We start from the raw sequence: 17,359 nt of genomic DNA, 5'->3' as shown, positions 1-17,359 counted from the left end.
AAAGTTTAAAATTAATCTCTTACTTTGTCTATATTTTTATTATTTAGTGAGAATTTTATGAATGAATATAGAATAAGTTTAGTCGCACTAAAACAAGACGTGAAGACTATTATATGACATTTTCTGAATTAACAATTACATTTTGTCCAGCAGGTCAGTGTTTCCAGCAGTACTTACCAACAGCCACTAGAGGTCGGAAGAGGACAAGACGAGAACGTCGAGGCGCGTCACTTGACACCATCAATCCGCAATCGTGTTCCCTTCATTCATCTTTTTTTTTTAATTGCATGATTGTCAATTAATTTATCGTTGCAGGAAGGCCTAACCCACAAGATAATGAGGTCATTATGATGATCCAGAACATGCTCTCCATTAGGAGATAATAAAATGTGATTTTAACGGTTTGATTTTACCTTACACCTCCATTCACATATACAGTACACATATTAAAACCATTTGAATCTGAATGATCAGCAATGTCACTGTCCCTCTGTTTGCCTGTGCTGGACCCCTCCTGACAGAAACCTCCAATCTGAATCCTGCTGTCAATGTGGTGACACATCATCACTTATGCTTTTTATTCTATGATTATCATTAAATCAGTTACTAAAATATCATAGCTAAAGTGGAAGGAGCTGATGATGAGATCTAGATCTTACTGAAAAAGGATTAAACTCTTCCTCTGCACAAAATCGGATCAAACTTTTTTTTCCACAAATCTCAGTAATAAACAGGAAGAAAAAATATCGGTGGAGACGATGTGTTTTAACTGTTCACACCTTCCGACATTCTGGTGGGTGCATCACAGCTCCTTTATAAATATTCAAAGCAGGACGTTTATAGAACCGTGAAATATTAAATGTAACGCCCGTGCCCCCCATGCCCCCCAATGATGACGTAGTTGCAGGTCGGCAGAGCAACCTCCTCAGACTGAACCCTATTTACGCACCTGGTAAAATCCATACTACGGCGCGCGTCAATCCTGCTTCTATCGATTTCCGACCTGGTTTGGATGAAACCACGCCCATCATCGCCATCAACCCAACCACCCCGCCCTTTCACTGTGGGGACTGACTTTCTCCAGCCCATAATAATTGATGTTTTTTTCCATCTTATGTGCTCCGCGGGGTGCGATGTGAGCTACCGGACGCGCGTTGGAACATGATGGGGATTTAAAGCCGGACCGATCGGCCTCCGCATCCCGTCTCCGAGCGTCTCCTCCGCCGCTGCGGAGCGACAGAGCATCATGCAACACCTCGATCCATGGCGAGCTGTGCTCTTCCTGACCGTCCTGTTCCAGCCGGGACTCTCCGAGAAATACGGTAAGATGAAGTTGATGATGAGGATGGTAATAAATGGCAAGATCCCAATCAGAAATCGTGTTCATATTCCTGGAATGTTGTGCGTCTAAATTGATCTCAAAGCGATATCACGATAATAATACTGACGGCAGTATTATGATCTGTCTATAATTAAACAAAAGCGCGTTTAATTAAAGCCGCTCTTCTGTTTCATTCTAAAATGAACTGAAATGTCCGCTGGATGGGGTCTATGTAGATGGAAGTCAGGTGTGGTTAGAGATGAAATGTGAGCTGGGGGGCTCGTCTTGTTGAGGTGAGACCTTCTCATTGTCATCCACATCAGCCACACTCCTCATGTTATCACTGACATCATGATGTTATTTGTGCTCCTTTGAAGTGGGAGGAAAAGTCAGAGGAGAAAATTTGGAAATAGGAGATAAAAATATTGATATGATGCAAAAAAAAACAAAAAACTTCTTCTTTTTTTTATTGTGGAGTCAGAAATATAGTGGAGGTTGCATGTCCAAGATATTCATTAAAAAATACAATGAAACCAGCTACATAAAGAGATCCGTACATTTTAAAATGTTGCTTGAAGCTGGCATACCACCCAGCAGCAGGAATGATGACATGAGCGGTAGTGGAGAAACTACTGATTTCAGATTATTGGTATTGATGGTAGCAACAGTAGATTGAGCTGAAGTAGCTCTTAATGATTATGGCTACAGATGGATTCACTTATCTGTAGATTGATGCACTGAACAGCGACAGTTGGTGATCAGACATCGGTGCAACAGGTGACATCTAACCAAAGACTGATTCTTCTTTCTGATAGTTTTTTTTTAATGTTGGTGAAAACTGTCTGACATCTGTAGGTTGAGATTTGTGAAGCAGGAAATGAATTCAGTGAGTAATTTCACATCGAGGCCAAAAGCTGTTTTCTGCCTCACATTTCGTCTGACTAAAACAACAGGAGGCGGCCCATCCCAATCATTTCCCCTGCAGGTCGCACATACTGACTCATTTTAGTTATGTTAGGCCTATTCCACATGACTTCAGATTTACAGTGTGCCATTAAGTGGAATCAGACATTCTAGAGAGGGTTGATTGTGGATCATATTGTGGACATGTCAGGAAATTCATTGTGAAAGCAAGAGATGCGTGTCTTAAACACGTTTCAACAGCCCTCGTGTTGTGTTGTCATATTATTAAACATATGATTTTGACTACAAACCTTGCATTTTGTCCAGTAATCAATGCAAACAAGCAATCTAAACATAAAAGGTATTAAAATGCAACTGTTTCTGTGTGGGTAACCATTTACAATCAAACCACATTGAGAAGAAAAACACTAATCAATGCTGGACGACATGATGGGAAGCCATTCTGGAAGCGTTTGACATTTCAGCACCATGGAGAGAAACGCGAACGTGTGTCCATTGTTTTTTTTTCACATGCATCTATCCATCTGCTGCACTTTGATTATTTATCCATCCATCCAGACACAGTCTGTCTTCACACACACAAAGTCATTATGGACGTTTCCTCATCGTAACCAGTACTTTCTCCACTAGTACGAGGTCCATCAGGCACCCGCTGGACTGTCATGAGAAACGATTTAATGTTATTATTGGTTAAGTGCATAAACATGAGGGGTAATTAAATTTCTGTCAAGGAAGTTGTGGAGAAGGAGTCAGTGTGAATTGTGATTCTAGAAGAAATGAAGAAAATAACATTCATTTTTCAAATATAATTAAATCAAATCCTCAGCATATCAAAATACACATCTTTTGTACATGAAACATTGTGTAGAAAAGTAGTGTGTTAAAAAAAATATAGCGTTGCTTTTTAGTTCTGCCTGTGCTGGTACTTGATTGTTTGGTGGAAACCCATTCCAATAAATTTGAATTACACTCCAGAAATAAAACGTGACAGATGGATTGAACCTATTCCTTCATCCCTGCCTCGCTTCTTCTGTATTTCAGTCTTTGACTCGGCTCCCAGCTTGACAGCTTTACATATCCCTACATCCTTATTTGGGCGACCAATCAGAGTTCGATGACTCAGAGTGGGATTTGTGAGCGACGCGGTTGTATCCATGAGTGTTTTGTCTGGAGCTAGTTTAAACTAAATTCACTTAACCTTCCACAAAGTGGAAAACAGATCTCTGGGATAATGAACATGTTCCTGAGGCATGCAGAAAAATGCATTACCTGTTCCCATTAGTCCTAAAAAAATAAAGTTCAGATTTCAAAGTTAAAGTCATCAAAGAAATACAAGCTGTGTCTGTACTCTTTTCGGTAAACTGCTGCATCACTCCATTCATTCAGCTCCTCCATCTGCTCCGCCGACCAGCTTCACACCTGCTACTTGTCACATACAAACACACACACACACACACACACACACACACACACACACACACACACACACACACACACACACACACACACACACACACACACACAGGCTTCACAATATTTAAATTTGGTTCATTTTGTTTTTGCAATCTAAAAGGGATGAGATGAAACAGGAAAAACACACACACAAGCATCAATAACATATTCCGTTACATTCCGCTGATTCCTTTTCACACTGCCACAAAATAAGAAGTGGAAACACAATGGGTGAATGTACTACTGGTAACACTGGATGTGGTTAGTCACAAATGTTAAATTATACAAGTCTTCATAAATGATAAGAACAGCGTAGGTTGGCTCTGACAGTGGCAGCATATAAATATAAAGGTTGTGTGTGTGTGTGTGTGTGTGTGTGTGTGTGTGTGTGTGTGTGTGTGTGTGTGTGTGTGTGTGTGTGTGTTACATTATTATAATGGGTGAGCTGAGGTGAAGCTCTCTTTGTTCTGTGACTACCTGTCATTCCTCTCCTTGTTCTTCTACTTCAGGGTGCCTGTTTGAGGGAAAACTGTGCACAAGAGAACAGTTCTGTTCAGATGGTGAGTACAAGCACATACGTGCACAGTATGCATGTAAGTACACACAGACACACAAACATACATGATCTTTCTCCTGAACTGCTGAGCGCCAAACTTTTAGAGCAGACTACTTAATCCTTTGTGCACCACTACCTGATATTAAATCCTTAAGCCTGCAGCTTAACACGTTTTCCCTCTGTGTCCGTCCATCTCTCCATCACCTGCCCTTCTGTCTATCCCTGTTTTTATCTAAGCTCCTCCTCTGCCCTGTTGTTTCCATGGCAACACTGACATCACGGTGAAGTAGACACCCCCACAGTTGTGCTAATACAGGGATGAGTCAGACACTCATTTACGCATTTCTCTGTGAAAATTGCCCTTACGACACACGCAGGCAAGCACGCACGCACACACACACCCGTCGCACAGAATACTAAATGGAGGAGCGTACTTGCAGCAGGAGCAGACACAGGGCTATATTCATGTATATCTGTGGTGCTGAGAGGTGGACACAGGAGACAGATGTAAAGTATGACCCATTGTCTCTGACTGGGTGTCTGCTGGAGCCCAAAATGAAGAATAAAATATAAAATATAACTCTGTGCTTTTTATTAACACTAATAAATACCGATTGACCTGATTTTTTGTTTTTATTTTGCTTGTGGATGTTTAGTTTGTAATCCATAAAGAGTATCACTTCCTCTATCTCCATGGATACGTCACAGTTCACATTGGGGTTCAGATTAAGACACAAGGTGTTGGACTTCACGAAACAATCAATCTAAAATCTACAGACTCTTCGATGATTCAAATGTAATTATACAACAAATATTGATCTAATATCTTCATTAATTTTGTTTCGAGCAGCAGCCATTTGTTTTCTGACGCACCAGTGGTTTGAGTACCATCGGTATCATTTTACTCTTTCGATGAGCGATAAGGAGACTGATTCTGTACAAGAAGGAGAGGGAATACTCCTTGGAGCTTAGATTTTTTTTTAAAAATAGCATCGAAAATATTGCATTGAACTGAATAAAATTGTTTAGACCTATTTAAGTAATGTGCAATTTACTTTTTTAGCAGCAAAATATATCAGCTTCCGTTAACTGCAATAAATTATCCACCCCTGAATAATTACCAGATTATTTTACATTGTTACATTAATGTAATATTGACTTTTCTTAATGTTTATTCTTCTATTTATACCCCCACCATACAGTATACACTGGGTTGTAGGACAAACTTTATTCATACAATTTGTTAATTTCCTTTTGCACTATTCTTTTGTTTTTTGCTAATTTGTTCATCTCTTGTTTTGTAATGCTCTCTTTCCCCATCATAATCAATGGAGGCAAAAGCAATGCAACTATTTCTCTTGTGTTGATAAATAATGTATTCATGATTATGATAATGACATGAGTTTTAAAGCATTCTGTAAGGGTCTTATAGGTGATGGTGTAGCCACAACTGGTTTTAAATGCCTGATGATGTCATCTTGCTGCACACCACAGCTTTCCATCTCTGGTGGTGTCATTTCACCACCCGAAATAAAAGTCATGTCTCTGATCTCTATTGCTACGTTTACTACCATTTACTGTCATAACTTAAAATAGGAAAAAGAAAATCTAATAATCTACAAAACCGTTCTGTCTGGGGTTCACAATTTTGGTGTGGCAGGTTGGGCTGTGTGTTACGGTGTAGGGAACACTGTGGTGACTCATCAGTGCACCTTATCAGTGTGTTATACTTAATCTTTATTCCCAGCACATCGCTGGCTGACAATCCTTATTTTTGCAAATGTTATATTTTGCTCGGATTTTTGCCATGAGAAATCAAACCAGACCTCACTGAAATGATTTGACATTCATAGGATGATGGCTCTATTATAGTTTCAGATTCTCCGTCAGCCCATAAAACACATTTAACCCACAGTTTGTGGTTTATGGCTTCTTCTCCTCCCTGACTCCTTTTCTCTGATACTGGAGAGATGAACATGTGCACATCAACGCCTACAGCATGTGATAGGTTTTTTTCTTTTTTTGTATTTCTAAATGAGACATCAGTTTATTCCCACCTAAGGTGCAGATGTGTGAAATTGTGTACGATAAAATTGACATAATGTATGGATGTGGTGCATCACTTTGATGAATTGCGAATGTATAATGTAAAAAGTATTAAGATTAAATTAGTTTTATTAATCCCTGAAGGGAAATAATTTGTTTTGTAAATTAGTTTTGAAGAAGAAGAATTCAAAACAACAGTCAAACTAAGCAATTACTAATGTTATTAGTCATTCATTTTCTTTTACTGCCTGGAAGAGAGCAGATATTTTAAATGAAAACATGTCAAAACGAAAAAAAACACAGGTTGAGTGTAGGCTGTACTTTAACTGAAATATAGTTCTTTGCACTTCAAAAAAAATGAAAACAATGCTCAAATCTAGTAAAAATAAAATTATTAAACCCTCCATTGTCCTTTCACACACTATATTTCCTATGACATTTTTGCTAGCTGACATTGTGATTGTTGGGCTCTATTCGAGTGTCCAATGAAACCAGTGTCATAGTGAAGCAGCGTTTAATTGAGTTCAATAATTCTATTCTGTTTACTCTCTTCCCATGACAGCATGAGGCTTTTTGTCTTTGTTTTATTTTAGGCCGGTGGTCTCATGAAACTTCTGTTAAAATAAGGTAAATTTAGGAGTGTTCACAGTTGTGTCTGTTTGTGTGTTCATTCCAGACGGGTTGTTTGGTCAGTGTCTCAGCTCCAGGCAGGACAAGGTCCATTACCAGGTGTCCATTCCTGTTCTGAAGAGGATGCAAGAAGTCCTCAAGCAGCTTATGTTACAAGGTAAAGTAATAAAAAACCATCACTGCTGTCATTTCTGGAGATAAAGTCTTCAATTGTTCTCTGTAAATAGAAATCTAAATCTATGTTAACACATTCAAAAGTACAGCGTTACCATGGTAATATTTATACGGTATGCTCACCATTTTAATTCAGCACCTCGGGCCGTTCTACATGGAGTTATGTATGTTCTGTTGATGTCAGTGTGGGTTCTGGCTGCTCCAGCTTCTTTCCACTGTTCACGTGCAAAACAGATGAACTGATGACTCTAATTTGTCTGTGGTACAAGCTGGCTGTACTACAGACAAATTTATAGTCCTGTTAGTTGGTATAGACTCGAGTCCCTTGCAGCCCTGCAAGCATAAGACGATAGACAAGTATTATCGTGCTCGCATTTGCTAATTGAATGAAGCATTACGGTCATCAGAGCCAATCTTCTAGCACTGAAAATAAAAAAAGATGAATGAGCGTGCAGACCGTGAGTACAGCCCCTGTGTGGTCATTCTGAAGTGACTTTGGTCACGTACTGAACGGTCAACAATCACGTTTGTCCTAATAGACAGAGGAGCACTTCAGCACAACTCCATTACTGCTCCCAGACCAGCCTTTGTCTGCTGTGGTTTTTCTTTAATGGCGCTCTTTGTGCCGGCGCAGGTCTTTCCTGGCAAGATGACATCACACAATATATCTTGTCAAAGGAGCTGAAGAGAGTTCCCCATACCACCCAACCCTTTAAACCCAACTCCTCTTCCTCACACGCGTCCCAGTGAGTACTCTCCAGTGACTAATATAAAAATGTGTTAAAGGAAGGAGTCACATCCATCCACTCAGTCTGTTTATTTCCCTGTGGAATAATTGTTTTATTCTTCCTTTGTTTTAAAACTCTGTTTCCAACCCAACCTTGCTGGATTCTCTATTCTTTTGGGGTTACCAGATCCAAACAGCACATGACTGAACAACATAAGACAGGGTCCACAATTCCCAGCAGCAACTATGTGGATTATATGATTGTTGATCCTCCTCAATCCCAATTACGTATGCAGACAGCCCCCATAGACCCGTACACATACCACCAGGTACTCAAACACACACATCACTACCCATCATCCTGAAAATTTCGAATGCATTCAGTCCTGAATCAGTGCAATCTCTTCTCATTTCAGCATCACTTTCAAGATGATGTCGACAGATTGCTCATTGGTGCAGGAGGAGGATATGTCCGCCCCTCCTCAAAGTCTCAGGCCAATCAAAGGGATCGAAAGCGTGACAGGCAGCTGCTACAGGAAGCATTGTCTCTTTACATGGCGTCTGCACAGCCCTCGTATCGTCACCGAGGGGCTGCGCCCATGGCTCCAGCAGGTGACGGGAAAAAAACCATGTATTGTTTTGTAAAATATTTTATGTATTTATTTATTTATTTAAACTGCTTCTTAAGGAATTACACATGATTCCTAAGCACTGCTGTGTTGAATTATGAGCAGGTCTACCCTATTATGAGGATTTAGAGTTGGAGATACCTCTGGACTATGTGGAAGACTACACCCTAGAGGAGAGACTTGGTACTGCAGCCAGACAGCAACAACCACAGCCACAGATTAAAAAAGTTACTCAAGACTTTGGAAATAGAAATGGTAAGTATAATTATTAATTATTATTTAAACTGGATTTACATGATATGTCACACATAATGTAGGTATATCCATCTGAACTCTGTGTGGGTGGTGAAAAGATAATGATCCTTTTTGCCAGGTGGTTTGATCCAGAGGATGTCGGGCTTGCTACAGAGGTACGGGATCGACCCCAGAGAGCTGAGTCAAGAGCAGGTCTTCAAGCTGGCCCTCATCATTCCGCTGCTGCAGGCCCCAGACAAAACCGGTACAGAACCTGGTTTCTCTTTAGAACATCTGACAAATGCTTTTCTTCAGCATAAAGCTACAATATTAAGCTTTGCTATAAGGATATAAGGATTGTTTGAGGGATGCAGAAAGCAGTTACACTTGATTAATTCCTCAGTCTGTCTCTCTAAACACAGATCCAGAGAAAGACCTCATCACCCTCAAAAAGGTACGTCAGCGTCAGTTGTCAGCGGTCTTTCCCAGAAGCCATAATAAAGTTTCACTCAGTACCTCCTCTCCTCTCAGATGCAGCTGTTAAAAGCAGACAGTGTCTCCCGTAAACCCGAGAAGCCCGCCGCTCCCTCTCACCCCCCTGACGCCCCTCCTGCCCCCTCCTCCGTATCAGTTCTCGCAGCCCCTCCAGCCAAGAGCACCAACCTCAACCCTCCGCAAGCCAGACAGGGCCCGAAGGAGCAGGGGCCACCACTGGTGGAAGGCACAGGAGCCAAGGAGGAGTATGGGTACATCGTCACCAACCAGAGGTGAGCGCTCAATTTTCACGGCTAGAAGGTTCTGGGTTCGAGTCCTTTCTGTGCAGTTTGTGTGTGTGTGTGTGTGTGTGTGTGTGTGTGTGTGTGTGTGTGTGTGTGTGTGTGTGTGTGTGTGTGTGTGTGCGTGTGTGTGTGTGTGTGTGTGTGTGTGTGTGTGTGTGTGTGTGTGTGTGTGTGTGTGTGTGTGTGTGTGTGTGTGTGTGTCCCACCATTCCTCACACATGCAGATGAAAATAAAAGTGTGTACAAACTGATTCCATACACTAAGAAAACGTGTGTGCATTAGTGTTTCGTGTGGCTCTGCTGTGCACTGGCGTTGCTCCTCTCATAGACTCCAGCATGAATGAATGTTAAATATGACATTTGTCATACATTCAGAAGGATGTTTCTCTGTCCTAGTCATCTAAGTTTATACGACGGAGTGAAGCTGTTGGAGCTGTTAGCCGATAAGATCCACCTGACAACCAGCAGCTTCATCAATATCAGGTAACACACCTTTAAACTGTATGTGTGTGTGTGTGTGTGTGTGCGTGCGTGCGTGCGTGCGTGCGTGTGTGTGTGTGTGTGCGTGTGCGTGTGTGTCTCATTGTCACTTGCTTTTTCTCCAACTTTTGTGGAGAAAAAGCATTTTGCTATTTTACTCCTAACAATCTGTGTGTGTGTGTGTGTGTGTGTGTGTGTGTGCGTGCGTGCGTGCGTGCGTGCGTGCGTGCGTGTGCGTTGCCAGTGTGGTGGGTCCCGCATTGACATTCCGTATCCGTCAGAACGAACACAACATGACGGCTGCAGCGGTAGCTGCCAGAGCTGGTGAGGATCAAAAACACACCCAAATATGATGTCACCAAGCTTTCTCTTGACATCCATGAACAAAATGTTTGTTGTGTTTTTCACCGTTACAGTATCTGAAAAGAACTTCCTGGAGTCTGAGACAGGCCTGAAGATCGTACAGACTGGTGTGGGAGAGGTATAGAGTCACCAAGCTACTTTTTTTATTTAGTGGGAAATAGGATCACTGCTATTTCAAATGTATTCATGGATCGTAGCTTGACGGGTCAGATTATGTGCTTCCTATGGTTCTGCTTCATGCTGGATTACCTGACATGCTGCTCACTTTTGTAGTTGCGAAGTGTTCGGCTTTGTGTAACAAAATACAGATGTGGAAAAAGAAAATGCAAACCTAACAAAAGCTTATACAATTATCTATACACATACATATTTGCAGACTTCCTGCCTCCCTTCCTCTTCTCTGATTGGCTGGAAATTTAGTGATGACCAAATGGAACATACTGCTACTTTGAATCCAATCCATCCATCCATCCACACAAATGTATTATGGCATAATCAGTATAGGTTTTATTTTTCCCTTTTGGCTGTTTAACGACATTGCTATGTTAAATGCGATGCACTGCGTCCCCCCCGGGGTGAAACTGGCCACAGTGACTCAAAAAGGCGACACTTCTCAACAATCAGTGTTTCATTGTTGCCATGGTGTTTTGTCTCCTTCACCCTCCATCCCCCATTAGTGTGGCTCCTCGAAACCAGGCGCTATGGCAACAGTGGCAATTGTAAAAACCTTATTATTTTGTCTTCACACAAACAGCAAGAGAGTCACAGGCTGCACTTTAATTTATGGTAATGAATTAGCTGTGATTCTGGTTGATTTATTAGAAAAGGCATTTTTTAAAGAAATATTTGAGAATGTAGACTAAAAACCCACCAATTATTAATTTTGAATAACAAAATGACTTAAATGTTGGATCTCATGATACTCTACTCTCCTTTATTACTTATATGTTTTATTTTTATTTTTTATCTTATCCACCTATCTTTAATCTTTCATTGTCTCTGTTAATTCCATTTTAATTTCTTTCCTTTCATCCATATCTCGTTGAGCCCACGGAACCACATTCAAAATGTGTGACAAGTGATATTTTAAATATAACGTTATTATTTAATTTCAGGAATGAAGGGGTTTACATCGATTGACAATGATTACAAGACAGGATGGAGACAAATAAACAACAAAGATATATAACAGATATGAAGCACTGGCAATAAAGCTGTGTGTTAGAATTAAAATGTTACTTTAATGACCTGCATTTTTTGGAAGTGATTGAAAAGGTCTTCCTGCTTTTCTCCTCAAACAGTCAAACAATATGAATCCTCTGCTGTCTTTTAATGGGTTTTTTCTTGGGTTGAGCTGTTAGCATCTGTCTTCAGAAGTCAACACACACCTATGTCTGCAGACAGCCCTCTGCCACACACGGTTAAACAGATAGAGTAGTGTGGTTAATGGGAAAGAAGTGACCTTTAGGTCCCGGTGGAGTGATCAGACTCCCTGGAGTCAACACAATGGTTGACTCCCCTCACGTCAACAGCTGGATTTACGCAATGTAATAATCTGTTTGAGTGACGCTCCTTCTCCCCGCCCCTTATCTCACTCACTACCTTATATGATCTTTCTCTCTCTCTCTCCCAGAGGACCGATGTACGGGGTCTCCCTCAGGTGGCCAGGGCTTCCGAGGGCTCCAGCGGGACAGTCATCACTCTTGTTTCCATGGCAGTGGTAGGCGGCGTGCTGGTATTGGCCATGGCTATAGCCTGTCTCAGGCACCAAACCCAGAAAGTAGCCAATGGCAACGTCGGCCTGGGACCGGAGGGAGGGGCAGAGACACATTTTGACTACCAGGTGAGGAGATTCAGGTCAAAAAGTCACTGTGCCAATTTAGATTTATCATCCAATGAAGATGTCAGATTACCATCTGACATCCCTTCTGTGACATTTTGACAGGCGCCTTTTCCTTTAACGTTAGCTCCTTTCCCAATCTCACCATTAGTTGGCTTTCTTTCTCCAGTTAGCCTGCTAACATTCATCTGTGGCTTCACAATGCCCGCCCAGCATTGTGATTTGCCAACACAAAGTCGTTACGTCACCACGTTGATTTTAATACCAATACATTTGTTTTCATATGTTTGGTATGAAATCTGATATTATTGTTTTATTGTGGAATTTCCACGGGTTCCCGCTTGTATGGTACACAGTTAGTACACACAGTTTTAGTAACTGTATATACTAATAATACTTTACTTGCTACGTTCTCCATCATGAAACGTTTTTCCCCAAGCGAAGCTGTCAATACTGTGAGGAAGATCAGCTTGATTTATGTGAGTCATTAATAATGAAACTCCCTCTGCTCCTGTGGCCTTTTAAATGGGCAGTCGGTTAAACAGTTTCCTTCCCAGTTAAAATCATTTACACTGGGAAGGTAGAGGAGGGTGGAGACGTGGCGCCATGATGTGACTGATATAATACAGATTCGTTCATCTACGAAGAAATTACATGTAGAGGAAGAGTAAATCTACAGTATATCTGCCACTCATATTTTTATTGTCAACTCAAACTATCTAATGAACTGTAACCACTTCCTGTTTACGATCCAGGAGCTGTGTCGGCAGCACATGGCTTCCAAATCCTCGCTGTGTCGTCAGGACTGCGTCGGCGGCGGGGGCATGGCAGGGTCCGCCGCGGCCCCCGGTGCCGGCGGTCGAAGGGGTACCGACACGTCTCGTGTCAGCAGCGTGTCCTCCCAGTTCAGTGACGGCCCTCAACACAGCCCGTCCTCCACCCACAGCTCCACCCCATCTTGGAGTGAGGAGCCCGCCCAGTCGAACATGGACATCTCTACTGGTCACATGATTCTGGTGAGGAAGTCTCCCCCCTGATGTATCAACAAATAATTCTGTAGTTGATTTGTGACGTCCTGTATCCGTTTGTATTCGTGTCATCCCTCCATCAGGCGTACATGGAGGATCACCTCCGGAATAAGGACAGACTTCAGAAGGAGTGGGAGGCTTTGTGCTCCTACCAGGCTGATCCCAGTTCAGTCGCAGTGGCTCAAGTCCCAGACAACATGGACAAAAACAGACACTCTGGATCCCTCCCCTGTTAGTTGATCACTTGTGTCCCTCCCTGCATGCAGTGGGTGAATGTAACTAAGCACATTTACTCAGGTTGTGACTGTACTTAAAGATCGCTCACACGTGACTTGCAGCACAGAAAAAATATAGGGACAACTCAAGGGTAATATACTGTAGTACAATAAATATTCAAGTTTTATTGGCCTCCAACCTATTTATGATGTCAAAAATCATTGGAAAATCAGATGTTAAAAATTTAAAAATCCAAAGGTATCAAACTATTTGTTCCAAATGCAACCGTTTGATTGATTAGAGCTTGACGAGTACAAAACAAACAGATCACTTTCAAACACTGTTGTATATCTGAACTCTTATCATTTTACACGTCAGAAAACATTCATCAAACATTAACATTCAATTATTTTTCTTTCATGCTGGTTGGTGCATAATGAATGGGGAAACATAGAGACTACCATAATTTCTTGAATCTATTGAATGATATTTTTTTGCTGACATCTGCTCCCTTTCATAGACGATCATTCTCGGGTGAAGCTGAAGTCTGATGTAAATACCTGCAAACAAGACTACATCAATGCCAGCATCATTGTAATTATCCCACAGAATATGAAAGTATTTGCAGAATAGTGATTGCTATAATTATTGGCTTGCTCTGATCTATGAGTTTCTTCTGTTCTCACCCGTAGTTTGATCACGACCCTCGCCAACCCACTTACATCGCCACACAGGGACCCCTTGCTCACACTGTCGCCGATTTTTGGCAGGTCAGATGTTTCTTTCTTCTTCCTCTTTTCTCAACAACAAATGAAAACACTGGAGTTCATTTGACTATTGAGTCCTGAATAATATCTGACTTGTTGCTTAACTGATTGACTGGATTATTTAACGTCTAGTTTAACAACCAGGTGTGTGTTCTCTCTCATCCACAGATGGTGTGGGAGAACGGGTGCACGGTGATCGTGATGATGACAGCCCTGGTGGAAGATGGAGAGAAGCAGTGTGAGAGATACTGGCCTGATGAGGGTTCATCACTCTACCACATCTATGAGGTCAGTTTCCACCTGTAGCTCTTTAACTCACATCGCTGTGTCTTTTTATCTTAAAGCAAACATACAGAATATATTTTAATTATAAGTAGTTTTTATTTGTTGGAAATTAACATTTTTGTCTTTTTTTGCACAAACTAGAAATAAAAATAAAAGTCACATAAAAATTTATCATCAGTATCCTGGTTTTACTGTCACCTGATGCAAAACTCCAAAGCCATTGTGCACTCGCATCCGTGAACATTTCAACTATTTTTTTTAGTGAATTAATCTCCATTGCAGCCAACTTGAAACAGATGTGAAAGCTTTATTAATGTTGTTTTTCATTTTTTGACAATCTGTGGATGATTCCCCCAAGTGTCCAAACAGGGTCATTTGCACATTACCTCACATTTAGTCCTTTATTCACAATATCGATAAATCAATGAGGCATGACTATTAAAAGCAGAAATATTTGTTCTTTTGTATGCTGAAAATACACTTTTACGGTATATGTTTAAAGTATAATATGTTTGGATTATCAGTGTCTTGTATTTTTGTTTCATCTGTCTGGTTTTTTCTTTTGTGAAACCCACACTTTTCGTTCCAGTTCTAATTTCCTTGTCCACATCAGTCAGCGCTCTCTCTCTCTCGTTCCCCTACAGGTGAACCTGGTGTCGGAGCACATCTGGTGTAAGGACTTCCTGGTGCGTAGTTTCTACCTGAAGAACGTCCAGACACAGGAAACCAGAACCCTGACGCAATTTCACCTGCTGAGCTGGCCGGCCGACGGTATCCCCACGTCCACCCGCCCGCTGCTCGACTTCCGCAGGTAAGAAGCCACACACGTATGTCCACTCACACACACTCGACGTGTATGACACTGGTTTAAAACGATGCAAAAAGATTAATTTCCAAAATAAAACACAAACAGGAGCAGATGTGGTGCGGCTTGTGTAATGTTGTGATGACTCACTGCTTCACTAACAAATTAACAGCTTTAATTTTATTTCTTTTAATCTGTGTCTTATCTTCCCTATTTTATATGCATGGTGTTAAATCAGATAAAACCCTGATGTTGTGCATTTCATACCTCTTCCATCATCTGAGATCTCTCTCTCCCTCTCTCCCAGTGTGCAGCTTCATAGGTTTGTATTTTAACATCTCCCAGTGTCATTTTTGTGGTTTGCAGCTAGTACTCTGGCTCCAGTTGCATAGTCACAAAAATGAGCATTGGCAGGTGTGACTGGCTACTGCAAGAGGGACAGTGACTCTGTGGCTTCCTTGTCACCTACTCTTTACCATCTCACTGTCTTTCCACCACACTGTGTTGTTTCTGTCTGCTCTTGCCATGACATTCATCATCTTACCATTTCCATCTGTTGAAAGTGCACAAATCGTCTTTCCATTCTTCATTCTTTTTCTCTACATTCTGCTGTCCTCTCACTGCTTTTAATCGAAACCACAAGCCATATACTCTTGAGCCTGATTTAGAGACACTAAATACTGGTGTCGTATAAATTTAATGTCTCATTATGTCATTGCCTCCGCAATTAAGGTTAATTGCAACAGTCAAATCCGTGATGAATCATTTATAATAAAGTCTGTTTTCTGTTCTGTATTTTCCTTCCTCTCTGCTGTTCCCTTGTCCTGCTTTTCAGGAAGGTGAATAAATGCTACAGAGGTCGTTCCTGTCCAATCATCGTTCACTGCAGGTAAAAATAAATATAAAAGAAGTATAAAAACATATATATCTCTGTGACCCTCTGTTACACCAAGAGTGACCCCAGAATGTGACCAGTTTTGTGTTTTTCAAGCAGAGTAAGGTAAAACATTAGATGACTGCTCACAGTCTGTTGTCTCTCTCTCTCTCTCTCTCTCTGTTTAATAGCGATGGCACAAGTAGGACTGGAACATACATCCTCATTGACATGGTACTGAACCGCATGGCCAAAGGTGAGATATACACACACACACACACACACACACATACACACACACACACACACACACACACACACACACAAAGAACGAGGGCGCACTGTGTCATGAAGAAAATGTTTGTGCACTAATGTATTAACTCCTACGGACAGTAGAGGGCGCTAGATACAGATTCTAGTGAAACAGCTATAATTTTCTTCTGACATCATTTAAGGTAATAATTTCACTAATTTTAGAAGACTTACAGGTACAAAAGCAAACCAAAATTTTCTTAGTTTCTCCAAGTTTTATTTTGAAGCTTAACTTCATAAATATATTTACACAAGGAAGACCCAGGATTCATTGTATTTGTTTAATATTTTGCGTTTAACATTAGGGCTTAACTATATGTATTAAGAGAACTGAATGTCTTTCCTTAAAAAGGAGTTTCCATTTGGTACAAAAGCTGATAAAATTACTGAATTTATGTATAATAGAAAAGATCATTTAAATAAATGGATGCGTCTTACTGTCCATTTGAGACTTTTTTAAAGGTCAGAACTGAATGGAATCACAGAGGACTTCTCACAGACAGCAGTGACTTGTATATCAGTTATCTTCTGTTTGCATTTTCGTCAGGCGTGAAGGAGATCGACATCGCAGCTTCACTGGAGCACATTAGAGACCAGAGACCCGGCTTGGTCCGCACCAAGGTATTGTCCATCAGAATCCACCTCCATCTCTCCCTCTTTACACCTTTTACTTTTTCATTCCTCCTCATCTTTCTCCTTCTCTCTCATTAGGACCAGTTTGAGTTTGCTCTGACAGCAGTAGCAGAGGAGGTGAACGCAATCTTGAAAGCTTTACCACAGTGAAGACTTACACCGACACAGAGAAATGAATACACCCTTATGATGCAGTCTTGTACTGTATGTCTAGCCATCACTGTAAATAAGAATTTGCTCCTCCACACTTGGAGTGGTGCCTGCTCTTGTTTGCAGCATGCAGT

At 41.2% G+C, this 17,359-nt stretch overlaps 1 protein-coding gene across 2 annotated transcripts; it reads left to right on the top strand.

The window, feature by feature from the left end:
• Positions 1-626: 626 nt before the first annotated feature.
• Positions 627-17,329, top strand: ptprna (protein tyrosine phosphatase receptor type Na). 2 transcript variants are annotated; one of them, XM_068328649.1, is made up of 24 exons: positions 627-1,322; positions 4,207-4,257; positions 6,976-7,086; positions 7,738-7,849; positions 8,018-8,159; positions 8,247-8,442; positions 8,565-8,714; positions 8,833-8,958; positions 9,116-9,147; positions 9,225-9,460; positions 9,869-9,955; positions 10,197-10,276; positions 10,369-10,433; positions 11,949-12,158; positions 12,911-13,171; positions 13,267-13,414; positions 13,920-13,993; positions 14,092-14,169; positions 14,335-14,454; positions 15,096-15,262; positions 16,092-16,145; positions 16,322-16,386; positions 16,990-17,063; positions 17,154-17,329. In XM_068328649.1, exons 1-24 carry the CDS (start codon positions 1,247-1,249, stop codon positions 17,223-17,225), a joined length of 2,787 nt encoding a protein of 928 aa, XP_068184750.1. In that variant the 5' UTR covers positions 627-1,246; the 3' UTR covers positions 17,226-17,329. The 2 variants fall into 2 exon arrangements, with proteins under 2 accessions (XP_068184750.1, XP_068184749.1); XM_068328648.1 differs by having other exon boundaries at positions 16,990-17,329.
• Positions 17,330-17,359: the final 30 nt, after the last annotated feature.

Source organism: Antennarius striatus, chromosome 12, assembly GCF_040054535.1.
Source record: "Antennarius striatus isolate MH-2024 chromosome 12, ASM4005453v1, whole genome shotgun sequence".
Taxonomy (NCBI): domain Eukaryota; kingdom Metazoa; phylum Chordata; class Actinopteri; order Lophiiformes; family Antennariidae; genus Antennarius; species Antennarius striatus.
This window is presented reverse-complemented; position numbering and strand designations above follow the sequence as displayed.

Coding starts and splice junctions, on each gene's coding strand:
- ptprna (XM_068328648.1), top strand. CDS start 1,247: ATGCAACACCTCGATCCATGGCGAGCTGTGCTCTTCCTGACCGTCCTG. Junction 1,323..4,206: donor GGGACTCTCCGAGAAATACG/GTAAGATGAAGT, acceptor CTTCTACTTCAG/GGTGCCTGTTTGAGGGAAAA. Junction 7,087..7,737: donor CAAGCAGCTTATGTTACAAG/GTAAAGTAATAA, acceptor GTGCCGGCGCAG/GTCTTTCCTGGCAAGATGAC.